Genomic DNA, 27,744 nt, shown 5'->3' with positions numbered 1-27,744 from the left:
TAGAGGCCAGGAGCTTTTTCCAGGTCTCCCATGCAGGTGCAGGGGCCCAATCACTTGGACCATCCTCCACTGCCTTCCCAGGCCATAGCCAAGAGCTGGATATGAAGAAGAGCAGCTGGGACTAGAACCAGCACTCATGTGTGATGCGAGTGCTGCAGGCAGATTAACCTACTGTGCCACAGAGTCGGCCCCTCTCTGCCTTGTTACTATAATGCACTTCTAGCTTAGAGGAGGAATACTTCACACCTAGATGAAGTGGTGGCCCATCTGCACTACTTTTATTGCTAATTGCCACAACCCTAAAAGGGAAATGGAAAGATGAAGATATTAGTATAGCACAAAGCCTGTTTATCTGCCCAAATTTGACACAAGAAATTTAAAAGTTTTATGACCATGCATTTGGGATAACTGTTCTGGGAGGGAATGAACCCCATCTTTAGTTAAGTACTAGAATGAGTAAAAAGGTTTGTCATAGAAACAACCTACCAAGTATAAACTACTCATGCCAGGGCCTGTACTATGGCTCTCAGTTCTGTGCTAACACTTATTATTGAAGGAAACAACCAGTTTTAATGTAATGAAAATGTAGATTCTATTTCTCTACACTAACGCTCATTGCAAGCAGTAAATGGACAGAGCAGTTATTGCATAATCTCTAAAGTAGTAATCTCCTGCTGTCAGTTAAACTCATTATGTTTAGATATTCAGATCTGGCCAATACACAGTCATCATTTTAAATAATCAGTTAACATTTTTCCAGTTCACTCAAATGACCTCTTAGGAAAGGAATCACCTTGGAGAAGCATTTCCTGTTTTTTGTTTTTTTTTTGCCAAGGGCAAATAGTTGCTTGAATTAATAAGGATTTTGTCCCAGACCATCTTAGAAAAATATACCATAATTATCCATTTAATTAAAAGAACAATGAAAATAACAGCAGCCAACTACTTCATTATGCTAAGTGTGACTATAGAAAAATATTGAGTGGTAAAAACTAGAGTTCAGTTTCTGCCGTCCATGTAAGATCTGCCTAATTGAGATAGAAACAATGAAAATGTTAATTCAGTTTGGTCAAGTTGTAAAATACTTATTGAACATACTATGTGGGTTTACTTTAATGTCTTAACATTGCAAAAAACTTCATCAATTCTTCCTTGATATATGAATAACAGCAATTTTTGCTTCCTTTTGCCTGATTACATGCAATGAGAGCACTAAACTTTTTAAAAAATAAATTATATGAAATAGAAATATATCATTAAAGCTGTTGTGTGGGCTTATCTTTTATAAATTTTTGCCTTGAATTAATTAATGCACACAGATAAGAAACAAATTAGTTCTATAAAGCCTAGGACCAGGAAGGAAGGATGAAAGAGAGTTAGGAAGGAAAGGAGGGAGAAAGGGAAAAAGAGAGAGAACGGGAGGAAGAGAGACACAGGAAGAGAGGGAGAATGAGTAAGCAGTCTGTTTTCTGCCTGTTCTGAACTCCCCAGCCTACTCCTGAGGAGGATACACTTTACATTTATTTAACTGTATGTTTTGTCATGTAGCTATTTTCAAATACTGTTTTTATACCCTCATTTTGGGAGTGTTGAATTGTTACCTTCGTAAGAGATGACTGGCCATAATTTTATCGCTAACACCCAATATGCTGCATCCTCAACTTCCTGTTTTTCCATTTTATTTATTTACCACACTTCAAGCAAATCAATCTCTAAGGTTTTGTTTTTGTTATATGGTGGGCATTGTTCACAGAGCAGATGCATGGTATCCTCTAATTCCATTAATTTCTTGTGCGGCTTTTCAATTTTCCAAAAGCTAATGGTTGTCGTGTTGTTCCATTTGGTTGGTTTTTAAGGTATCTGTCATAAATTATTTCCCAAATTTATCTGTCTTGCTGTGAAATAACTAAATATGATCAAATATATAAGATATGTTTCCTTCCTTCTCTCTTTGCCTTAATCATGTCCTTTTTATAAATAGTCTGATAACTCCCTAGTTCCCATACGTTACTGCATCTTATTTATTTCTTGTTGGAGGAACATATTTTCCAGTAACTTTTGAGAAAGTGTGGGTAGGAGATAAAATTATTAAAGTATTACATATCTGTAAGTGTTTTTTTTTTCTTTTAAATTTATTTATTTATTTTAAAGTCAGAATTACACAGAGAGAGGAGAGGGAAAAAGAGAGAGAGAGAGAGTCTTCCATCTGCTGGTTCACTCCCCAGATGGCCTCAATGGCTGGAGCTGTGCCAATCCGAAAACAGGAGCCAGGAGCTTCTTCCCGGTCTCCCACGTGGGTACAAGGGCCAAAGCACTTGGGCCATCTTCTACTGCTTTCAAAGGCATAGCAGAGAGCTGGATTAGAAGAGGAGCAGCCGGGACTAGAGCCGGCACCCATATGGGATGCTGGCGCTTCAGGCCAGGGCATTAACTCGCTGAGCCACAGTGCCGGCCCCAAGTGTTTTTATTCAGCCATATTCTTCACTGATATTTTAGCTAAATATAAAATGTGTTAGAACTAATTTTTCTGCAGAATTTTCTAGTGCTTTTCAGCATAGAGTGTTACTGTTAAAAGGTTCCATACTGCTGTAATTTCTGAATATACAGAATGGCTCATTTGGCAACTTCTTACCTGTATTTGTCAATGTTTTGTTGCTTTAACAAGTATCTAAGAAGAGCAACTTAGGAGGGAAGAAGGTTAGTTTTTGGCTTTCTGCTTGGATGTTCACAGTCCAAGATTTGGTGGCCACCTTGGTTTAGGCATCAGATAAGGCAGGAGGATGGCAGAGGATAATTACATAACAAGTTATGAAGCAGAGAGACAGGAATATACTTTGCTTATACAACCAACTTTCTATGGAGAACTACCTTTTGAGGGGATGCCACCAGAAGACCTCTCCCTGAGTCTGACTCCCAGATGGCACAATTAGGTCGAGTCTCTATGGGAATCCACTAACATTAACCTGTTAACCTTTATCATTAGACTTTGGGGTTTAAATGTCTGTATGATGTTTGGGAAGCCAGATCCTGTTTAAACTGTAATGTTAATCTGGGAGACTTTCATGAACTTTTCCATGCATATAATGGTATGCATGAATATGAATCTTCATTGATTTTCTCGTATTTGTCAGAGATGTTTTCCATATGATATACATCTTTCAGTTTGGAGAAATGTTTCTAAATATTTATTTGATAAATATAAATAAATAAAGTTTTTTTTCTTTCTCCATTTGCTTTGCTTCTGCTTTCTGATGCTTCTTTGCTTTTCTACCTGTACTGACCTCTCCATTTCTTTTCTCTCTTATTATCCGTCTTTTTGTTGCTTTGCTTTTTTGAAGTCGCATCAATATTGTATATCAACTTTATGTATAATTTTTGTTTCTGATACCGTATCTTTAATTTCAGGAAGATTTTGTTAAACTCAGATGTATCCTTTTAAAACCATGCCATGCCTTATTTAATGATTATAGAATTTTCCTACAATATAATTATAAGTGTGTGTTTTTCCCTATCATTGATGATCTTTGTGGTATATTTTTTTCTGTCCAGTCTTTTTCTCCTCGATTGTTTGCTTTGTTTCTTTTATGCTGTGTTTCTTTTTTCTAATATTTGCTGACACTATTCTAACCTTCAAATTTAAAAGTAAAATGCTAAATATAATATGATTACAGTCTATGCTTTGCCATAAGGAAAATGTTACCTTTCAAATGGATATATTCCCTTTATGACATAGGATTCTCTATGTCTCTATTTGTGTCTCTTTGTTTTTTCACCTCCCTCTCTCTCTCTTTCTCTCCTCTTCTCTCTCTCTTCTCCCTGCCAAGTTTAAATGTTTCCCATAGTTCAACTGAACAAACATACCTACACATAACCATGTATGAACATTACTATGAAATAATTTTACTTTATGTTTATATCATTCTTATTTTGACCAGACAATTTAATTAATTTTATCACAAAATTACCATAATATTTTTTATTATTCTCACCACCAAAGCTCATTGCAAACACTGGTATCTATGCTTTAAGAATACCAGTAGAGAACTTGCAACAACCCTCAGTCTGAAACTATAATATTGCTGTAAATTTAATTTCAGATATGCCCTTGAGTTGTGTGATCTTTCAAATATATTCAAAATAAAACAAGTTGTGGAAAATCATGCAGATTGAAAAAATCCTATTTATTAGTAATCAGTTGCTTAGATAAGAAGCTGCTTTGAAGACTGATTTGACATCCAGCTTCACTCTGTTAAACATTAACACGAATTCATGTTCACCATCAGTTCCTTGTGCCTTGAAACAGAAGTGTTTTGGCGCTAGTTGTATTTCAGTGGTAAAGTCGCTGTGTGTTACACCAACACTGAGAAACCTACCCCTTGACAATACCACGTAATCAGATGTACAGAGTGAGAGAAATCAGTCTGCTTTCATGTGCATGCAGAAACACACAAGCATGTACAAATACATGCTCTCTTTCTCTCTCCTTCTCCCTCACTTTTTCCCTCTGCCCTCTCTCCATTTCCTTTGTTCAGAAAAAATGTGAAGGACTTATCATATCTCTTTTAACATCAGAGAATCAGAGAACATAAATATTTATCTCACGCATGAAATAAAACGAAAATAAGTGTTCCACTATTGGTGATGAAGATTGAAATCAAAGGAACAGAATGTGGTGGTGGGCAAAGAGATGGCAAAAGCAAAGAGGGCAGGAAAGAGCAGATTTCAGATTCTGAGAAATTTGTTTCAAGTCCTATAGTAGTAGTAGTAGTAGTAGTAGTAACATAATTCTCTAGAGTTTTAGAATTGGGCATGCTATCACCAGTTATTCACAATGCTTCAAATTCTTGTTTAGGTTACTCAAATGTTTTAGCATGCTCACTCCAGGTCATCTATCACATGGCCTACGGTGAAAAAAATTATTGTTGGTATGCAACAGCTGATACCCAAGCCTGCTGTTCCCAAAGCACACTTACTCCTACTCGTTTCTTGCCTAATTTAAAGAAATCCTAATCTTTATTTGTGAATGTGAAGAGAACCTTCTTTTGAGTCATGTAAAATGACAGATGAGTATAGTATCCTACATTTGGAACATATTATAACTTCATATTGGTATCAATATAAGTAAAATAATTATGATAAAAAACACATAGGGATGTATTCAAAGGACAGATCACATGTTAGTCAGTGGGGTCAGTGAGGAGACATATCTTAGAAGAGATAAGAATCAAACTGACAATTTTTAACAAGTATTTTTGACTTATATTCTCTATGACTCCTTCTGGTAACATGTGGAAAATACATTTCTGTCAGAAAATCTGATATTGTCAATAAAGTGAAATAATCTTTCTTTTTAGCTGCTAAGGAGAGTGATGTGTCAGATAACTACTTGCCATATGATGTACTCCAGGCACTATTTGAAATTTCCTTCTGGGACAGTTGGACACATGATAAATTTTTTTGTGTATCATTAGTACAATTTTTAAGAAGAAAGTACAGCACATGTATCTGATAAATACATAATGGATGTGTATTTATCATTCTAGATTTTAGAGAGAAATCATTCTAGATTTTAATCTAAGACACATGGAGAAATGTGGATTTGTGAGCCCATAATAGTGATGTGTTATGGTGCTAATCTGTTTTTTATATTAATATGAAACTAGTGTTGAAATTTGTATTCTTATAGTTGATATGATTCCATTATTTTGTTTATTTTTTTTAATCTCAGCTAGTATTCTCCTTATTTTATAGACTAGGAAAGTAATCCTGATTCAAAGAGTTTTAGTACATTGCCTTAAGCCATACCGCTTATAAGTGACAGAGTCAGAATAGAAATCTCTTGGCTTCAAATCATATTTTAGCAAATATTTAATCATCTTCAATCTAGTGTATACTTTGATAGATTTATGTAAAATTAGATTTTGTGTGTAGTCCTTATCCCATCAAGTGAAAATACCACATTGTTTGATCATCTTTCTCAGTCCGGAAACCAAAATACCAGTATGATAGTGTGCATACCTCTGAGTGTGGTGAAATAGAGTATTTTAAATTGGAAAACCTAAAAATATGAAGATATAAAGCACATAAAGAATATATTTAACATCAAGGATAAAGCACCACTGCATTTAAATTAAATTTATTTATTTGTAAGACAGAGAGATAGAGAGGGAGAAAGACACAAAGAGAGTCAGAGATGGGTAAACAGAGATCTCCTGTACACTGGCTCACTCTCCAATGCTCTCCATGTCCAGGGCTGGGCCAGGGCAGAAGGTGAGAATTAAGAATGCCATCTAAGTCTCCTTGTAGGCTCTATATTTTAAATAGAATTTATAATTTCACAAAATGTGACCTGATAAATTTGAAATCAACTGTAAGGAAAATGGTTGGATCTAACTTGTTTTTGTATAATCCTTTTTATACTGTGGAATATAGCACTCACACACATACAGACACACAGATAGATATATGTGTTTGCAGATAGAATGCATCCTAGGAGGCGGTGAATTGTGGCTGAAGTGCTTTGGCCCTGCCACCCACATGGAAGAACTGGATGGAGTTCTGGGCAGCTGGCTTCAGGTGACCTTTCTCTGGCTGCTGTGGGCTTTTGTGGGGAAAGAATCAGCAGATAGAAGACCTCTTATACTTTCTTTCCCGTATCTATTTCTTTGCCTTTCAGGTAGATGAAAATAAATAAACAAATATTTTTCAAAGAAATAAAATGTTCACAGAAAAATAAAAAATTTATTTTGATTCAAAAATATTCAAATTCACATATAGTGTTTTCATAATCCCTTTATCTGTGAATTGTTTGAAGAACATTGTATGTCTGACTTAAAATATTTTTGCAACAAAATAAACATATTTTCCATGAACTTTCTGAAGTCTCACCCACACTAGGGAGCTTCAAAATGTTTGAGGAAAATTGGAATTTAAAAGTAATGCCAAATTTCAATGAAACTTTTCAGATCTGTGTGTACGTGTGCCCCTGTGTATATGTGTGTATTTTGTGCTATAGCCAAGATTCTTGAGCTGCTGATACTGGTCCACTGGAATATTTTACCTGATAGGTGTGTTAAATCAATGTCCCAGGTTGTACCTATGTCTGAGAATCAAAGTGAAGAACTCAGAGTGCATTTTCTTGGGAATCATATATACTTCCTTGCAAACGCTCCGTGTGATTGTGTGCTAAAATTTAATAAACACTAACTGATTTTTTTCAGCCTCCATAAGATTGTGTTGAGATAACAAAATGCCACTTCCTAGTTTCTGAAGGATGGTGTTTCCCTGAAAATGTAAAAGTTTCCCTTAACCTCCAAAAAATAATTGGGTTAATCCAGCTACCACAAGTGTGAAATTGAGGTGCTCTGTGCTAAGATTGAATTTAATATTGTCACATTTCATCCGAGAGCTGCCTGTCTGAACATGCTGCCACTGGATAAAGAAAGCCAGACTACAAAGGATGAAAGAATGATTATTCAATATTCAGTCATAGTTCATCGTCAGCCCATGAACAAAATGCAAAAGAAACGTTTTAGCTTATGTGATTCTATCCATTTCTTTGGGAAATCATTTTTCTGGTTACTATATAGGAAAGTGAGACAATGGGAAAAGTCATCCTTTGTTCTTACCTAGATTTTCAATATGGAATTCTTACAAATAGGATTTTGGTTCTTATTTCTTTTTAAAGTCTCCAATATAAGAAAATGAAATATTGGAAACTTCTTTTATAAAATGTCTTTTGAACCTTAAAATCAGAACTCTTATCATCATTAACTACTGCTACTTCTGATTCTCTAGTGGTTAAAAAAATGATTAACTGGTTAGAGTTATAGCCAATAAATGGGGAATTGTACAAAATAGTTCTATGCATGTGCATGTTAAATAAATGTAGGATGGATAGCAATCCAGAGTCATCTACTACTATTAGCACGTATGAGTTTGAGAGGTCATTTTGGCCTCTCCAGCCACACTTGGAAGAATTGGGAGTGTTGGGCTTAATATTATTCCCCAAAACTCTTCCACTTCCTATATTTTATGGTTCTGTGCCATTTCTACCTGATCACAAAATAAATTCAATTTAAAGGTGTAAACACTGTAATAACTTTTTCTTGTATTATTTCAATAAAAGTGCAATGGAAGCAAACTGACAAGTTCAGGCAGCTTGCAGAACATAAAAGAGATGGGATGACAGCTTTTGAGAACCTCTTTGCTTTCAACTGAAAGCAAGTGGAGAACCCTTGCTCTTTGGCCCTGAATGTCATAATATTGTATGTTCAGAGGCATTGAAATATCTGACAAGCCTGTCAATTAAAAATAAGAACATTGGGCCATATTTATGTCATAGGATGAATATTGTTTGAAAAAAAATGTGGCATGAATTTTCCCAAAAGGATGATTTGGCTTAGGCAATATTAAGAAAGTTTCAAATTATAACTATAATCATTTGAAGTTTTATTTCTTCCATTTTTCCTGTCATTTGTTTTATCTTAAAAATTCTGCTTCACTTGTAATGCCTTCTAAAATGCAGAATTTAGAATTCTCAAAGCAGAGTCAACAATATTATGGATAATATTATTTAGAAACCATTCTGTTTGCTATACAAGTCAGGTGAAGCTGATTTGATAACAACTAAAATGGCTATCATTCTTCTTTCCAAATGTTTAAAACCTAAAAGTTCTTTGTGACCTTTAGAAAAAGTACATCCACAAAATGTTCCTTCTAGTTTCCTAATATTTTTTGCAAGAAATATTACCAGAATAAGGTAAAGTAGTTCTACTTCCTTAGGCCAAATTCCTGTCATAACATGATATAGGCAAATACAATTAGTCTTTTAAAAAAATTCTGCCATAGTATCCTAGTTTTAAAGGGCTAACCCTTAGGAATCAGTTCACATGATTTCTTATCCAGCATTTCCTAGTCAGATCTCATTTCATTAGGCTGACATGTTGCCTTACAGACTCTGATGAACTGCCAGAGTACAGAAGTCACTACATTTTTAACAAGCCCATTCAGTTTCTGTAAAGCTCCATCATTAAATTATTCATGGTGCTGACCAAATACCTACATAATCCTAAACTTGCTCACATTCTGCCTTCTGGAGTCAAAGTGAGTATGTCTGTGCATTACTTGTACCTACCCAGTGTCAATTAGTCTTGGATCTTTCCTACATGTGAGAAGACGGATTCACAGAGAATTTGTCCCAATAGGGGATTTTTTCCTCACAAAACTAGAAGTCTGATGGAAGAATTGATGTTAATCCTAAATCTCAAAGATATCAAACCAAAGGTCTCTGCCTTCTCCTTGTGCTGGTGGATGGAAGGTGAAATATACCGATCATTCTGCACTGTGGTTGGAAGGAGGAGAAAGGCATGTGCCCACTAAGACTGATGAATCTTTTAAGACTGTTTCTCTAAAGTCCTGCCAAGCAATTTCTGCTTATGTTTCATTGGCCTTAGCCAAAATGCAGTTTGATCAAAGAATTTTTATACCTGGGCATATTGCCATACCTATTAAGACCAAGATTCTGTTAATAAGGACATAGTGGAAAATCAATGTAACATTGAACAGTCTCTGTCACATTAAGCTCTAGTTTTTGTGTGTGTGTGTGCATTTTTTTAGGATAGTTACAAGATTTCAACCACATTTTCTCTTTCCTGGATTAAAAGCAATTCTAGTTATGTTGAACATTTTTCTTAAGAGTCTTCATTATGAGCGTCATCCTCTCAGCAAAGTCAAGTGCCTTCTTAAAATACAGCATGCAGAAATGGACATCCCATTACACTGTGGGAGACTTGTAACATTACTGTCACTTGTCCTGAAGTTACTGGGTTTTTATTCAGGCAGTCTCGGATTGAGAAATATTTTTGATAATCATTAGGCTTGAACTGAATGCGCAACTATCCAAAACCATGTGAAATATTTCACATAGACTAAGCCAAAGCTAAGAATACCCTGCCCATTATTTATGTTATGAACTTTTGAGGTAAATACATGTACATACACACACACACACACTATATATATATATATATATATATATATATATATTTATATATACACACACTCATACATATATGTATCACCAATTTTAAATATAAAATTTTTACGTGGGAAATGTAATGAATTTTGTCATGCCACTAACCTAATTTAAACACTTAACTATTTCTACTAGTATAGACTTAATTTGTCTATTCTAGAACTTCCTATAGATGGAATCATATAGTTGCATGTTCTTTTGTGTTTGGCATCTTTTGCTCATCATTTTATTCTTTATTTAATTTATTTGAAAGACAGTTACAGAGAGGCAGAGGCAGAGAGAGAGAGAGGTGTTCTATCTGCTGGTTCACTCCCCAAATGACCACAATGGCCATACTGAGCTGATCCGAAACCAGGAGCCAAGAACTTCCTCCAGGTCTCTCACGCGAGTGCAGGGATCCAAGGACATGGGCCATCTTCCACTGCTTTCCCATGCCATAGTAGAGGGGCAGATCCAAAGCCAGGAGCCAAGAGCTTCCTCCAGGTCTCTCATGCAGGTTCAGGGATCCAAGGACATGGGCCATCTTCCACTGGTTTCCCAGGCCATGGCAGAGAGGCCATAGCAGAGAGACAGATCTGAAGTGGAGCAGCCGGGACTTGAACTGGTACCCATATGGGATACCGGCACTGAAGACCGTGGCTTTAACCCACTGCGCCACAATTCTGATCCCAGCATTTTTTTCTTAATTCATTCATGTTGACATGTGTATCATTAATTTATTCCTGATTATTGCTAGGTGCATTCCACTGTGTGTGCATGCCAGTTTGCTAGTCTATTTTCTTGCTGATTAACATTTTGTAAAAGATTTACTTATTTATTTTGAAAGGTAGAATTATAGAGAGAGGAAGAAAGAGAGAGAGAGAGAGAGAGTGTGTGTGTGTGTGTGTGTGTAGGGGGGTGTCTTCCATCCTCTGGTTCACTCTCTAAATGGCCACAATGGCTGGAGCTGGACTGATCCAAAGCCAGGAGCTTGGAGATTCTTCTGGGTCTCCCACGTGGGTGTAGAGGCCCAAGCACTTAGGCCATCCTCTGCTGCCTTCCTAGGCGCATTAGCAAGGAGCTGGATTGGAAGTGAAGCAGCTCAGACTCGAACAGGCACCCATATGGGATGTTGGTACTGCAGATGGCAGCCTCACCCATGATGCTACAGTGCCGACCCCTGTTTAACATTTTGACAGTTTCCAGTATGGAGCTATTATTAATCAATCTAACATGAACATTCACATACAAACCTTTTTTTTTATACATAGGTTTTCATGGCCTTTAGCAAACACTAAAGAATGAAATTGCTGAGTTACATAGTAAGTTTATGTTGACCTTTATTTTAAAAATGCAGATCTCATTCCAAAGTGTTTATACCATGTCATACTCCCACTGATTACGTGTGAGTTTCCTTATTTTAATATCTTTGAAATACTTGTGAGTCAGTCTTAATTTTAACACCCTTTCTTTTTAAATTTGTGTTTCCGTGTAACAAATGACTTTGATCATCTTTTTAAGTGATTATTAACCAGAAGTATATCTTTTCTGGAGCCAGTGCTGTGGCACAGTGGGTCAAAGCCCTGGCCCACAGTGCCGGCACCCACGTGAGAGAACTGGGACCTGGAAGAAGCTCCTGGCTCCTGACTCTGGAACAGCACAGCCCCAGCCATTGAGGCCATTTGGGGAGTGAACTAAAGGATGGAAGACACCTCTCTCTCTCTTTCTCTCCTCTCTCTCTCTCTGTTACTCTGTCTTTAAAATAAAATAAAATAAAATAAAATAAAATAAAATAAAATAAAATATATAAATCTTTAACAAAAATTTTTAAAAGTGTATCATTTCAAAGAATCTCTTGATATATTGTGCTGAATTTATTTTTTCTCTTATTGTATTGTTCTTTATGTATTTCAGATGCATGTCATTTGTTAGATATACATATTACAAATATTTCCTACCAGCTGGTGCCAAGGCTCACTAGGGTAATCCTTTGCCTGCAGCGGCAACACACCAGGTTCTAGTCCCGGTTGGGGCGCCAGACTCTGTCCCGGTTGCTCCTCTTCCAGTCCAGCTCTCTGCTGTGGCCCGGGAGTGCAGTGGAGGATGGCCCAGGCCCTTGGGCCCTGCACCTGCATGGGAGACCAGGAGGAGGCACCTGGCTCCTGGCTTCAGATTGGCGCAGCCGTAGTGGCCATTTTGGGGGTAAACCAACGGAAGGAAGACCTTTCTCTCTGTCTCTCTCACTGTCTAACTCTGCCTGTCAAAAAAAATTTTTTTCTACCAGTCCATGACTTCAATTTTAATTTAAATTTTTCATTATTTATTTTTATTTTTATTTTATTTGAAGTACAAAGAGACAGATTTATTCACTGTTTCATGCCCCAAATGCTCCCAAGCAGTGCTGGGCCAGGCAGAAACCAGGAGCTCAGAACTCTATCCATGTGGGTGGCAGGAGCCCAACCACTTGAGACATCATTTGCTGCCTCTCAGAGTTAGATTGGAAGCAAGATAGCCAGGGCTCCAAGCAGGTAGCTGATCATGGGATGTGGGCCTCGTAAGCAGTCATTTAACTTCTGTGCCAATATGTCCAGCCTTGAATTTTCACTATTGACTGTTTTTTGTTTAAGTAAAAGTTTATAATGATGTTTTATCTCTGTAGAAATATAGCTTAAAAACGTCTTTTATATGATAGCTTAAAAATATTTTTTCCATCCATGTAATGGAGATATTCTGTTTTATAGTCTAAAAGTTGTGTAATTTTATCTTTTACCTTTAGAGTTTATTTCTGTGTATGGGGTGAAGGAAAAGGCGACGTTTATTTTTCACTCATGAATATCAAGTTGGCCACTGGGTGAAAAGATCTTACCTCCCTTATTGACACATGTTGGCATCATCATCACTGCTGAAAATATAAGACAGAGTCCCTTACTAGACTCTGTATTCTGTTCCAGTGATCTATTGGTCCATTTTTACAGCAATGACTATTGACTACACCAGCTTTATAGTGTTGAAATCAAGAAATATTACTCCAAATTTCTATTTCTCTTTCAAAATTATGTTAGTTCTTTAATTTCAGGTTATTTTTTAAAATAAGCCTGAGGGGGGTGGCACTATGGCGCAGTAGGTTAAGCCTCTGCTTGTATCGCTTGCATCCCATTTGGACGCCGGTTCTAGTCCCGGGTGCTCCTATTCCAATCCAGCTCTCAGCTATGGCCTAGGAAAGCAACAGAAGATGGCCCAAGTGCTTGGGCCCCTGCACCCGCATAGGAGATCAGGAAGAAGCACCTGTCTCCTGGCTTCGGATTGGCGCAGCTCTGGCCATTGCAGCCATTTGAGGAGTGAACCAACAGAAGGAAGACCTTTCTCTCTGTCTCTCCCTCTCACTGTGTGTAACTATACCTCTCAAATAAATAAATAAAATCTTTAAAAAATACAATAAACTTGATATTTTCTACAACGTGGACCATTAGAATGTTGAATGGGATTGGATTGAATGTATAGCGGTATTCAAGAATATTTTAAGTATTCATAGTGTTGTGTCTGATAACTCACCTTCCTGGTCAATCTCATCATTTATTTAGGCATTCCTTGATTTTTTTCCAGTAATGTAATTTGAAGCTCTATTATTACATATATATATATATTTATATTTATATTTACAATTGCTATATCTTCTCAATAAATTGACTTGTTTATAAAATGTCCCTTTTTATCCCTGTCAATATTTCTTGTCCTGAAGTTTATTTCATCTCATATCAGGGCAGTCACTCCAATATTTTCCATCCTTTTACTTTCAACCAATCTGTCTTTATATTTAAAATGGGCTTTCTGTAGATCATATGTAATGGATCTCATCTCTGTCAATTTTGCTTTTAGTTTTCATGTTCTCATGACATTTAACCAAAATAGTGATATTTTTGGCTACATTTACCATGTGGCTATTTCTATTTTTCTTATTCATTCTTTGTTCCTTTTTTACTCTTTTATATTTATAGATTGAGTGTTTTATTTTAGTGTCTGTTTTACCTCCTCTATTGTTAAAAACATATTAGCTATACATACTTTCTTTGCCTCAACCTCATTGATTCCTCTCTATGGTTCAGTATTTCAGTCCATATTCTAGTATAATTACTTCAAATATGATTTGAAAACTTTATACCATGCCTCCTTATCCCCCTTATTCTGTGTACTATTAAAGAATGTTTAATTCTTTAATTTCTATCTAGATAAAATATTATTTTTATTTTACATAGTTGTCTTTTAAATACATTTAAAAGTATTTTATATACCCACATATTTACCAATTCTATCACTCTTCATTCCTTTTTGTATCTGAGATTCAATATGTTAATTTTCCTTTACTCTAAAAAAAACTACCTCTAACATTTCTACAGCATAATTTTGCTGCTAGCCAATTCTTTATCCTCATGTTGATTTTTAAAAAAGATTTTGCTCTTGGATTTTTTTATAAAATTTTTTGCCTCAAAACTTTAATGATGTTCTGTTGACTGGATGCTCCCATTGTTACTAAGTCATTCTTTGTTTTCCTGGATGTGTAATTTCTCTCTTCTCAGGGAGTCTTTAGGAGTTTTTATTTACTATTGACTTTAAGCAATTTGATTATTATATGGCTTAATGTAGTTATTTTTGTGCTTCTCCAGCTTGATGTTCCTTAAGCTTTTTATTTTAATTTGCAAATTATTGTTTTTCATCAAATTCACAAATTTGAAGACTATTTTTAAAGTCAAAATGCTTGTGTCTCCCCTCTCAAATCATGAAGCTCCAATTTAAGTATATTAGATAGCCTGATACTGTCCCAAGAGATACTTAGGCTTTGCTTTCTTGTTTTGTTAACTCTGTTTTTTTCACCATGCTACAGTTCAAGATTCTTTCAGTACTTTAAATTTCTTGAGCTCTTCAGCAGTTTCTAATCTACTTTTAAGCCCTTCCAGTGAGTTTTCCCTTTCAGTTATTATCATTTGGGGTCTTAGGAGGCTCATTTGCTATTTTACAAATAGTTTATGTTTCTCTGCTCATCCTGCTGAACTTTTGAGATCTCTGGAATTATATATAAAAGTTTTATATTATTTTATTTATTTTAAAGATTTATTGATTGATTTAAAAAGCAAGGCGAGAGAGAGAAAGAGAGCAAAAGGGAGAGAATCTTCCACCCATTGGTTCACTTCCCCAGTGGCCACAAAAGCCAGGGCTGGGTCAGGCCAAAGCCAGGAGCCAGGAATTCCATCCTGTTTTCCTACTTGGGTGGTAGCAGCCCAAGCACTTGGGTCATCTTTCCCAGCCTTTGCAGGATCATTAGCAAATAACTAAATTGGAAGTGGAGCAACCAGACTTTAATCAGCACTCTGATATGGGATGACAATGTCAGAAGCATCAGCTTAACGTGCTTCGCCACAACACCAGCCTCAGGTACTTTGTTTTGCTTTAAGTCTTTGTCTATCATCCGTGTCTCTTGGGTGTTTGTTTATGTTGTTTTCTCCTGTGGCTATATGTTATGATTTTTTTGTTTGTTTGTTTATAGTTTCCCTGTTTTTGATTGGATGCTGAACTTTGTGAATATCATGTGACTGTGTATAGGATTTCGTTGTGTTTCTTTAACGTATGTTTTACTCTGTACTATCAGGTAGTTCGTTTAGTTGTAAGCATCACTAATCCTTGGTTTATATTCCTTAATAGTGATGCTTTACCAAGCAATCTTGAGCTCACCGTGTACACTGATAACTCATTATGCAAGGGGAAATAGATGTGGATTTCTGGAGTTGTTTTCATGTGACACTCCCCCTTTCCTATACTCTGTGCTAAAAACACCAACAGCCTTTGTCTCTGAAACTCGAATATCTGTCTTTTCAGCTCAGCATAATTTCCATGGTCCTAAGTGTTCTGAAAAGTGTTTCTAAAAGAAAAGTAGGGCAACCATAAGGCTCACTTCATATCACTTCTTCAGGGTTCAAAATATTTCAGAATCTAAAAGCAGCATTTGTCCAGATGTTCAAGACAGGAGGGCTACTCTTGTGCCTCTTACTTTATCATGGCTGTGAGTGATACTGTTTATGAATCTGAATGCAAACTTCACTTCTACTGTTAGTAATGTTCACCATATAGGTTGAAGTCTGTCTTCAACATGTTCATGTTATTTGACATCAATTATCATTCACTAACTCTCCAGCTTTTTTTTATTTGCTATGTATTTTCAAGGGAACATCTTCTTTCTGCCAATTGAGAATAAGTCCTAGGGTGAACAAAGCTCAAGCTGAGTTCAAAACTAAATGCTGTAACTCTTTGTAATTAAATATGTGGTTTTTGCAAACAGATTGCTTGGGTCTAAATACTGGGCCAGCCTAATGTTGACTTCGTCTGGTTTATATTCATATCTCCTGTGGCTTTCAGTAATAATTCTCCAAACCCATGTTTTAATTGCCCTTTTTTGTTCCTCGTCTCAAAGGTTTATCTGACTAGATATGGCTTTTCATCAAGGCTGTAATTTGGAGTTTTACATATTTCTCATCAAAATCATTGATTCACATATGTAACCAAAGAGTCCAGAAACTAAGCTTTGTAGAACGCTACACAGAGTTAGCAGAGGGGTAGGTCAAATAGTCCATATATTCACCTGGAAAACTTCCAAAAAATAATGCCCTTTTCTCCTCCACCAATTCATCTGCCCCACCAGGTGGCCCTGACACGTGCATTCTGACAAGAATGTTGGTGCGGTTCTGGTTATAGTTTCCCCCTCTCTACAATGTAAGAACTATAGCAGCAGACTTGTCTCCAACTTGACATTTTCAGCACCAGAGCTCAGGAAAATATACATTTATCTTATTCTTTTATCATTTAGGTCTCATTTTTCCATTCAGTCTGCCAAGACATCTACATGAAAAAATGTGTCAGAATTCTTGCTGAAACCCTCGTATGCAGGATGTATAGCATCCTTTCGAGCTATCAACTGAATATCCTTATGAAAATGAAAGAGGGAATTTAAATATTTCATAGTGAGCCCATGCTGTGCTATTTTAGAAATCAATCCCTCTTTCCTAGATATGCAGAAATCACGTATTTTGTAATATACTATAGACTTTCATATAAGGCTTTACATGTTTTAAGAAACTGCTGAAGGCATATTGTCTGTGGTTATACAGACCTTATTTAACTGTATTTCTTTGCCTACTATATTTTCCATTTACCAGAGTGTAAGAACTCTTTCAGGAAACTGAATATAATGAAATCAAACTCAGAATTTTAAGTACTGTTTTATTTTAAGTTTCCAGTATCTGTTAAAAACATGTTTTTATTCATTGTATTTGAAAGGCTAAGAGTCAGAAAGAGAGATAGAGAGATTTCATGTGCTGGTTCATGCCCCAAATGCCCACAATAGTGATGGCTAGACCAGGCAGAAGCTACAAGCCCAAAACTCAATCCGGATCTTCCACAGGGTAGCAGGGAGCCAAGTACTTAAACTGTCATCTACTGCCTCCCAGAGTGTACATTGATGAGAAACTGGATTGGAAGCAGGGAAGCCAACATGGGATGTGTGCATTCCAGCTGGTGACTTAATCACTGGGCTAAATGCCCACCCCTTAAATGTCTTTTTCAATGTATGTATTTTTTTTTTATCAGTAAGAAGAAACAGATGATAAAGAATTAACAATTACCCTTTCCTGAATAAGGCATTCATTATACAGATGCATCTCACTTTAAACATTATATAAAATGCTAAAATAATTGATTGTATAAAAAGCAACCTGGGATTATAAATGCATCATATAAACAGTTAACCAGCATCTTATACTTTAGATCAGATTAATTAAATAAAATTTAGTATTTATTTTTATAAATATGTTATAACCAGAGGAGTGGAATCAGTTTTTTTTTCTTATACATTAATAAAGTAATTTTAGAGTTGAAGTTCTTTTCCCAGAAAGGAATATAAACATTACTGTTTTTTACATTAATTAATTTGTTGTTTTCTGTGCAAAGTGATTACTTTAGCTCTACTTGACAAACTTGAGTCTGAGATTGCAAAGCAGACATATGTAGTATACATTTCTACTATAAAAATCAGCTTAGTAACAGCTAGTTTTAGTATTATTAACTTTTTTAAAATATTCAACATTTAATAGTTTCTGACATACATGAATCATTTTACTTGTTTTAAATTTGCTTGTTTGTTAGAGGTAACTTATGAATATCTTCTAAAAGGATTTTTCATGTTTTAATAGCAATATGTTTAAGTGGTCTTAATTAAAATATTTTTAAATTTCCTAGCACCTATGTTTATTGGATATTTATCAGAGTAATATTATAGAATATTAGGTAGCATTTTAGTTCCTTTGTTTTATTTTTAAAAAATATTAATATTGAAAGGCAGAGGGACAGACAGAGGGAGAGATAGGTATTCCATCTGTTGGATAACTCGCCAAACGATTGCAATAGGCAGGCAGGGGCCAGAAACTCCATCCAGGTCTTCCACATGGGTGACAGGGGCCCAAGTACTTGGACCATCTTTCACTGGCCTTCCCACATACATCAGCAGCATGAGGGTGTCAAATCTGATGCAGAATAGCCAGGACTTGAACCAGATCTCAGGATGTGGCATCCTGGCATCAGAAGTGGAGGCTTAACCAACCATACCACAATGCCTGTGACTCTCCATTTTAAAAAGATCTATTTATGTGATTATTCATTCATCCATTCATTTATTCATTTATTTATTTGGAAAGTCAGAGGGACACAGAGAGATTCCAAAAATATAAATGATAATAAATTGTAATGTTCTATAGTACAGTAGGGTAACTATGATTGACAGCATTCAATTGTGTATTTCAAAATAGCTAGTAGAGAGTATTTTGAACTTTCTCAAAACAAAAAGTTGATAAATATTTCAGGTGATGGATGTACTAATTACCATAGTTTGATCATTATTCATTGTATAGCTATGTTGAAATATCACATTGTACCCCATAAATAAATAAAATTATGTGTCAATTAAAATTTTAATATAAAATATGTAAATTATCTGGCTTATGTGGTTAAATCTTTATTTTTTGTCTTAATTTAGAAGGTAATTGATTTATAAAATTTAGCATGAATAAGATTCAAAGAATAGCACAGTTACATTTTAGTATGACATGTATCTCATTTCTGGAACAAGAAATGACTGCAGGTTTGGGACAGTGCAGCAGCAGGTAGTGGCAGCAACAGTCCTGATGGTCAGCATTTTGGTGCCACCTGTCAGTATGATGAGATTGCTCTCTTTTGCAGGATGGTTCTCAGTGCCCTAGTTTTCCTATTAACTCACTTACGGCCATACTGCTCACTTGCCCTTCTTTGGACTAACTGCTGTGTCTTGTCCTATCTTCAGTACAGAATCTTAAACACTTTCAGTGGAAGCTCTTAATTTAGAATATCAGTACCACAGGAGGGGAGCACCTTAGAGAACTGAAGTACTGTTATATTTTTCCACCTTCTAGGATAAAAGCATGCTGTTTGGATAAGCACTGAAAAATGGTTCAAGGAAAGAATACTCGCTAAAAATAGATAAATAAATGAAGTCAAACAGGAAGAAATCTTTTCAAATGGTTTGTGACAGTATGATATTATTTCAGATTTCCTTAAAAATTGAAAAGTTTGAAGGGTAAATACTCAAATATCTAGTGGTCTGAGGCAAAAATGTTCATGCTTGTAAAATGAACATTTGTAGATAAGATTCTTTCTGCATTTTTTCCTAATTACATTTTTGAAAATATAATGGAATTTTTAGACTGTGTACATCAAACTAGAATAACATTTAATATAGAAATTTGCCATCTGTTCTTTTCTGAATTTAGAAAGAAACCAATAGCCAACAACAAAAATGACCCAGGCATGTAAGAAAGGATCAGTCTTTGAACAAAAAATATTGCATTATAGAATTCATACATTAGGGTCTGGTGTTGTGGCACAGCAGGTTAATCCACCACCTGCAATATGGGCATGACCCATCAGAGTGCCAGTTTGATCCTGGCACTCTGCTAATGTGCCTGGGAAAGCAGCAGAAGATGGCCCAAGTCCTAGAGCCTCTGGCACCCGTTTGGGAGACCAGAATGGACTTCCTGGCTCCCAGCTTCAGCCTGGCACAGCTCTGGCCATTGTGACTGTTTGGGGCATGAACCAACTGATGGAAGATTTCTCTGTCTCCCTTTCTCTCTGTGTGTCACTCTTCCTTCCAAATAAATTTAAAAAATGGTTAGAAGTTCAAATTTTTTAAAAACATATTTTAAGGCCAGAAATCTGAATTGAATAGAGCTTTTATTACTTTCCTCTTTGCAATCAACTTATAACTTAATGTAGTTTCTCACAATAAATTTGAATTTTTGTGGTTTTTTTGGAATATATTATACTTTCTAGGGAAAATGGCAAAATATGGCCCACTGCCTATTTTTGAAAAAAGTTTTTGCTTAATATAACTGTGACCATTAATTTACCTAACATTATCCATGGCTATGTTCATGAAACACCAACCAAGATGAATAGCTGAGGCTAAGACTGCATTTTTCACAAAAGCATTTACTCTATGCCCCTTACACAAAACATTTACAGACTTTGTCTCAGCCATAAAACCACATCCCTTGAAATTCACTTGTATTATATTCTAAAGTAAATAAGGAGTCTGAAAGATTTATGTTCACTAATTTTTTCTCAAAAATTTCAAAAACACTAATATATAACCAATGTTACCTAATGGAGTTTTGTAGACAATTTGTGGTGAGTTAAAAAAAAAGATTCTGTAGTTGAATGGGAAACTGATATTCCTTTTCCCTCCTTTTATTATTAGTAGTATCAGGATAATAAGGATTTGAGTATTCATTTGATAAATTAATCATTTTAATTTTATGTAATCTGGTATTTTCTAAGCCTCTCTGACATTTCCTTCTCCTGACAAAAAGCAATTTTTAATATTTTATAGGACATTAGTCTTCTTACAGGAAATAGTATTAAAAATACTGTCCCCCAAAATAAATGCATCAAAAATTTGAAGATAGAAAATGGCATTGTGGTATAGTGGGTAAAGCCACCACCTGTGTTATGGCATCATATGTAGGTGCCAGTTCATTTTCCTGCTGTTCCATTTCTGATCCAGCTCACTCTGATGGCCTGGGAAAGGTGCTGGAAGGTGGCCCAAGTGTTTGGGCCCTTCCCACCCTTGTGCGAGACCTAGATGAATCTTCCAGTTCCTGGCTTTGGCCTGGCCCAACCCTGAGTGAGTGGCCATCTAGGGAGTGAACCATTGGATGAAATATTTCTCCCTATCTCTCCCTCTCTCTCTGTAACTCTGGCTTTAAAGTAAATAAATAAATCTTAAAAACAAGTTTTGAAGACATATAGGTCAAAGTAGCTTGCTGATTTGAATTCATAGAATCATATGGGTTGACACGAATTACATAGTTTAGTTTAATTCCTAATCTTTTTTTTTATTTTTGACAGGCAGAGTGGACAGTGAGAGAGAGAGACAGAGACAGAGAGAAAGGTCTTCCTTTTGCCGTTGGTTCACCCTCCAATGGCTGCCGCGGCCGGCGCACCGCGCTGATCTGATGGCAGGAGCCAGGTGCTTCTCCTGGTCTCCCATGGGGTGCAGGGCCCAAGCACCTGGGCCATCCTCCACTGCACTCCCTGGCCACAGCAGAGAGCTGGCCTGGAAGAGGGGCAACCGAGACAGAATCCCGCTCCCCGACCGGGACTAGAACCCGGTGTGCCGGCGCTGCAAGGCGGAGGATTAGCCTATTGAGCCACTGCGCTGGCCTAATTCCTAATCTTAAACAGAGGATTTTGAAACTATACGTATTATTTCAATCTTAATACCAGTCTTATATAAGAGATAAGAGATGGCTAATTATGAACAGCTTTGAAGTTTAACAAGCTACATTTAATGGATTGTGTATGTATGTTGGTTTCACTTTTTGAAGATGAGATAAATCATTATGCCATTACAAATGCTGAAATGATGTTGTTCTTTCAAGTACTGAATAGGTTAGTGCAATAATTAGTTTCCATAGGATATTTGTGAGTCCCAAACTACCTCCAGATTGCTTCAGAACTAAGCATTGAATATAGCACCTATGTGTTTTGTTATTTTAGAGGAGATACAAGTTTAATTATGCAGATAATCTATTTTTATTTTTCTAAAGGACATTATGTTAATGGATTGAATCCTTCTTATCACTATTTGTGAATATGATTAACTAAATATGGAATGATAGTTTTAATACTCTATGAGATAATACATTTTGTAAAATATATACCTGTTTTGGCTAAAAATATTATTGATTTTGTTAAACTGCTGTGAATTTAGCATATTCTTTTGAGTGTAGCCACTCTACTTTACTTGATTTTAAATTCTTTTCATATGTACTGATCTATTAAATAAATACTTATTAAGAACTTACTGTACCTCCTATTGAAAAATTAAATTCCTCCAGGCAGAACTATTGCTTGGCCTATAGTAGTTACTCAAAACTATTTGTTGTATGAATGAATGGTTCTGAACACTAAGGATTCAGCAACAAAGTACCAAATAGTACCATTTCTTAGATGATTAGACATTAACAGACATTTCTAGCCCTATATAGAAAATATACAACAATAGGAAATACACGGACTGTAAGATCCCTTAGGAAAAAACGTATCCTACATTTTAAGCAAGTCAGGGGCAGCTTCCTTGCAAGATGTAAATTCTAGCATCTTGTAGAGTTGAGGAGTAGATTTCCAGTTGAAAAGAAGGATTGAACCCCTTTTAAGGCAGAGGGAACGATATGTGCAAAAATTCAGAAGTTGAAAGTGATAGACTTTGAGTTGTCTCTAATCTTGGGTATTAAAAATAAAGCTACTACAACTATGCTTATATGAGGCTGAGTGTGGCCATATGGTTTTATTTTTCTTGGGGGAATATTAATGACTACAATTTATGGATTTGGTGTAGAGGTATATTTAACTTTATAAAGAATGACCAAGTAGTTTTCTAGCGTACTGTTTTACATTGTCATCATCTTCTTACTCCATTCCATATCCTTTCCAATACTTCATTTTTACCAGTCTCTCTCCCTCCCTCCCTCTCTCTCTCTCTCTCTCTCTTTGTGTGTGTGTGTGTGTGTGTGTGTGTGTGTGTGTCAAGATTTATCCATTTATTTGAAAGTCAGAATTACTGAGAGAGAGGGAGAGGTCTCCAATCCACTGGGTCACTCCCCAGATGGCCAAAATGGCCAGGACTGATCACAGCCAAAGCCAGGAGCCAAGCACTCCATTCAGGTCCCCCACATGATTGGCAGGGGGCCAAACACTTGAGCCACCTGCTGCTTCTTTTCCCAGGCCATTAGCAGGGAGCTGGAACAGGAATGGAGCCGAGTGGTTCCTGCGAAGCTAGTGCCACCATTGTCTCCTTCCAGCAGCCATCATGATAATCTACTGGGAACTCAGCAGCCACCATGAAATGTTCTCCAACATTTACAGGCTCTAGGAAGTTGCAAGTGGTCTGTGCGTGGAGGTGAAGGGGGAGATGGTCAGTAGGACAGAGGGTAACATCGATGATTCCATTGTTGGTGGAAATACCTCAGACCAAGGGCCCAAGGGTGCAGGTACTGAAAGCACTATCATTACTAGTGTTGTTATTGTCATGAACCGTCACCTGCAGGGAACCAACTTCACAAAAGAAGCCTACAAGAACTGTATCAAAGATTACACGAAATCAATCAAAGGCAGGCAAGAAGAACAGAGAGCAGAAGGAGTAAAACCTTTTATGATGGGGATTGCAGAACAAATCAAGCACAGCCTTGCTAATTTAAAAAATGACCAGTTCTCTATTAGTGAAAATATGAATCCAGACAGTATGGTTGCTCGGCTGGACTACCATTAGGTTGGTGTGACCCCACTGATTTTCTTTAAGGATGGTTTGGAAATGGAAGAATGATAACAAAATTGGCAATTACTTTGTATCTATCACTGCTCATTATAACTAGCTGCTCTTTGTCATCCATACAACAACATGACTTACAAGAAATTAGACTGAGGTTACCTTGAGGTCTTGATTATTTTGACCATGATTTACTTGGAGTGGAAGCATTGTTTATAAGGGAAAAAACATTGTCATATAGGTAGTCTAAAAATTAAATGGATTTAAGTTAAAAAAAGAATTGAAATGGAAAATGAACAATTGACAAATCATATTTTTAAATTATGTGTAGTCAACATATAATGCAAATGTAAAAATAGCTTAAAGTTGAACAATTTAGAATTCTCTATACGATTATAATTTTTTAAGTTGGGACTTTTTCAGTATCTCAACTCTCAAATTTTTATAGTCATGGTGAATTATTGATTGCGTTTAGTGAAAGAAAAACACAGATCACAAATTAGGCTTAGCAGTTAAGATATCACTTGGTCTCCCACATGCCATATCAGAGTGCCTGGATTCAAGTTACAGATTTATTGCTGATTCCAGCTTCCTGCTAATGTGTATACTGGAGAGCAGTAGGTGATGGTTAAAGTACTTGGATCTCTGCCATCCACTTGGGAGAGCTGGACTGAGTTCCAGGCTCCTGGTATTAGACTGGCTAGCCCCCAAAATTTTGTGCATTTCAGGAGTAAACCAGTGTATTCAAGACCTCTGTCTTTATCATTGTCTTTCCAATAAAATCTCTTTCAAATAAAAATAAAATAAATTAATTAAAATGTTAAAAATTATTTATTTATTTGAGAGACAGAAAGAGAAGAGCAAGACAGTAAGAGAGAGTAGTGTAAAATCCTAAATACTTAGCCAGCGCCGCGGCTCAGTAGGCTAATGCCCCGCCTTGCGGCACCGGCACAACGGGTTCTAGTCCCAGTCGGGGCACCGGATTCTGTCTCGGTTGCCCCCTTCCAGGCCAGCTCTCTGCTGTGGCCTGGGAGTGCAGTGGAGGATGGCCCAGGTGCTTGGGCCCTGCACCCCATGGGAGACCAGGAGAAGCACCTGGCTCCTGCCTTCGGATAGGCGAGGCGCGCTGGCCACAGCGTGCCGGCCGCAGTGGCCATTGGAGGGTGAACCAATGGCAAAGGAAGACCTTTCTCTCTGTCTCTCTCTCTCTCACTGTCCACTCTGCCTGTTGAAAAAAAAAAAAAAAAAAAAAAAAAAAAGAAATCCTATCTACTGAATCTCTCCCATTCAAATCTTGGAAAACCTGAACTCAATTATGTTTTCCCCAGTTTCCTACATGGGTTTCAAGGCCCAACTACTTGAGCCTCATTGCTGTCTCCCAGGGTCCACTTTAGCAACAAACTGGAATCAGGAGCCAGAAATAGGTATTGAATTCTGGTACCATGATAAGGAATGCAGGTGTTCTTACCTGTGTCTTAACTACTAGGTCAAATTCTTGCCCCAGAAATTAAATTTCTAATTTGATAATTCAAAAACTTATTCATGGAAACATCTTATTACATTCATTAATTATCTTTTTAAAAATTAGATTATTTTTTATTTGACAGAGTTACAGATGGAGAGACGGAGAGACAGAGAGAAAGGTCTTCCATTTGCTGATTTTCTCCCCAAATGGCTCAATGATATGAGCTGGGCCAATCTGAAGGCAGGAGCCTTGAGCGAGGAGCTTCTTCCAAGTTGCCCATGTGGGTGCAGGCGCCAAAGCACTTGGGTCGTCTCCTGCTGCTTTCCCAAGCTATAGCAGAGAGCTGGATCATAAGAAGAACAGCCGGAACTTGAACTGGCACCCATATGGGAGGTGGAGGCTTAACCCATGCACCAAGTACTGGCCCCCATTAATTCTCCTTTAAAAATATATTCATGGAGCCAGCATTGTGGTTTAGCAGATTAAGCCCCCATTTGTGATGCATGAATCCCATATTTGAGTGCTGGCTGCTCAACTTCTGATCCAGCTCCCTGCTAATGTGCCTGGGAGAGCAGCAGAAGGTGGCTGCAAGTGTTTGGGCACCTGCACCCATATGGGAGACCCAGATGAAGCTCCTGGATCCTGGCTTCAGCCTTGCCTAGCCCTGGCCATTACAGCCACTTGGAGCGTGAACCAGTGGATGGAAGATCTCTTTCTGTCTCTCCTCTCTCTGTATGTCTGTCTCACTTTGTCAGGCAGAGTTACAGAGATAGGGAGAGACAGACACAGTGAGAGAGAGAGAGAGAGAGAGAGAGAGAGAGGTATCTTCCATTCACTGGTTCACACCCCAAATGGTGGCATGGCTGGATTGGGGCTGACCTAAAGCCAGGAGTCAGGAGCTGCTTCTGGGTCTCTCATGTGGGTTCAGGGACCCAAGAAAAATTGAGCCATCCTCCACTGCTTTCCCAGGCCATAAGCAGAAAGTTGGATGGGAAATGGAGTAGCAGGGACATGAACCAGCACCCATATAGGATGCTGGCACCATAGGTGGAGGTTTAACCTACTACACCATAGAGCTAGCCCCAATAAATCTTTTTTTATAATATATTCATTAATTTGCCCATTAAATAATCATTTCTAAACTATATATTGATTTCTGAGTGACACTAATGAGTCCATAGACGTAACTGACATCTTATCTATAATTAAATCATTTTGAAGAATTACATTGTATGCAGTATTTGATATGTAAAACAAACTAATACTTCACTTTAAAATTTTTACTTATTTATTAGAGAGCCAGAAAGACAGAGAGAGAGAGAGAGAGAGAGAGAAAGAGCTCTTATCCTCTGATTCACTCCCCAAATGCCTGAAATGACTGGGACTGGATCAAGCCAGATTGGGTCCAGGAATTCAGTCTAGATCTCTCATGTGGGTATCAGGGACCCAACCACCTGAGCTATCCCTTGCTGCTGTGCAGGTTGTGTGGTAGCGGGAAGCTGGAATTAAGAGTGAGCCAGGTCTTGAACCCAAGGACTCCAAAATGAGATGCGGCTGCCTCAACAACCAGTATCTTAACTGCTTTGCCAAATGCTTGCCCCTAATATTTTTATTTTTAAAATTGTAGCCTAGAAAATCTTCACAACTGTGAAAAATCGGCGTATATAAAAGCACATTCACATTTAGAAACTATAATTAATTACTTGATATTGTAATGCCATAAGGTTAATTCTGTGTTTTGTATTGGTGAAATAAAGAAGTTGTAGAACCATCTCCCTATCTAATTTTTGAATACTTTCCATACCCCGATAAGAAACCTCACACTGACAGCAGTCTCCATTCCCCCCTACGCGTAACCTTGTTGCAATTGCTGATCTACTTTCAATCCTGTAAGTTTCTCTGTTCTGCACATTTCTGTTGTTGTTGTGGTTTTTTTTTTTTTTTGGACAGATAGAGTGGACAGTGAGAGAGAGAGACAGAAAGAGACAGAAAGAAAGGTCTTCCTTTTGCCGTTGGTTCACCCTCCAATGGCCGCCGTGGCCGGCGCACCACGCTAATCCAAAGCCAGGAGCCAGGTGCTTATCCTGATCTCCCATGGGGTGCAGGGCCCAAGCACTTGGGCCATCCTCCACTGCACTCCCTGGCCACAGCAGAGAGCTGGCCTGGAAGAGGAGCAACCAGGACAGAATCCTGCACCCCGACCGGGACTGGAACCCTGTGTGCTGGCGCTGCAAGGCGGAGGATTAGCCTAGTGAGCCGCGGCGCCGGCCCTAAGCCAAATTCTTACCCCCCCCCCTTTTTTTTAATAGAGTGTTATACATTTGACAAACCCTTTCAAAATTTGTAGCTATACAAAGATTTATACAC

General features: G+C 37.2%; 2 protein-coding genes across 13 annotated transcripts in view; both read left to right on the top strand.

Moving 5' to 3' along the window:
* NAALADL2 (N-acetylated alpha-linked acidic dipeptidase like 2) overlaps positions 1-27,744 on the top strand; it is a 1,435,315-nt gene that overhangs the window by 956,520 nt on the left and 451,051 nt on the right. The gene's annotated exons all lie outside the window — the stretch shown is intronic.
* LOC127493958 (translationally-controlled tumor protein-like) overlaps positions 1-27,744 on the top strand; it is a 41,221-nt gene extending 13,477 nt beyond the window's left edge. The window contains exon 1 of the mRNA XM_070072502.1: positions 1-27,744. This exon is cut by the window's left edge and continues 13,477 nt beyond it. Coding sequence (XP_069928603.1) covers positions 23,559-23,915 — 357 coding nt within the window. The 5' untranslated portion in view covers positions 1-23,558 and the 3' untranslated portion in view covers positions 23,916-27,744.

The sequence above is a fragment of the Oryctolagus cuniculus genome, chromosome 4 (assembly GCF_964237555.1).
Source record: "Oryctolagus cuniculus chromosome 4, mOryCun1.1, whole genome shotgun sequence".
Taxonomy (NCBI): domain Eukaryota; kingdom Metazoa; phylum Chordata; class Mammalia; order Lagomorpha; family Leporidae; genus Oryctolagus; species Oryctolagus cuniculus.
Note: the sequence above shows the minus strand (reverse complement) of the source record. Positions and strands in the feature narration are given on the sequence as shown.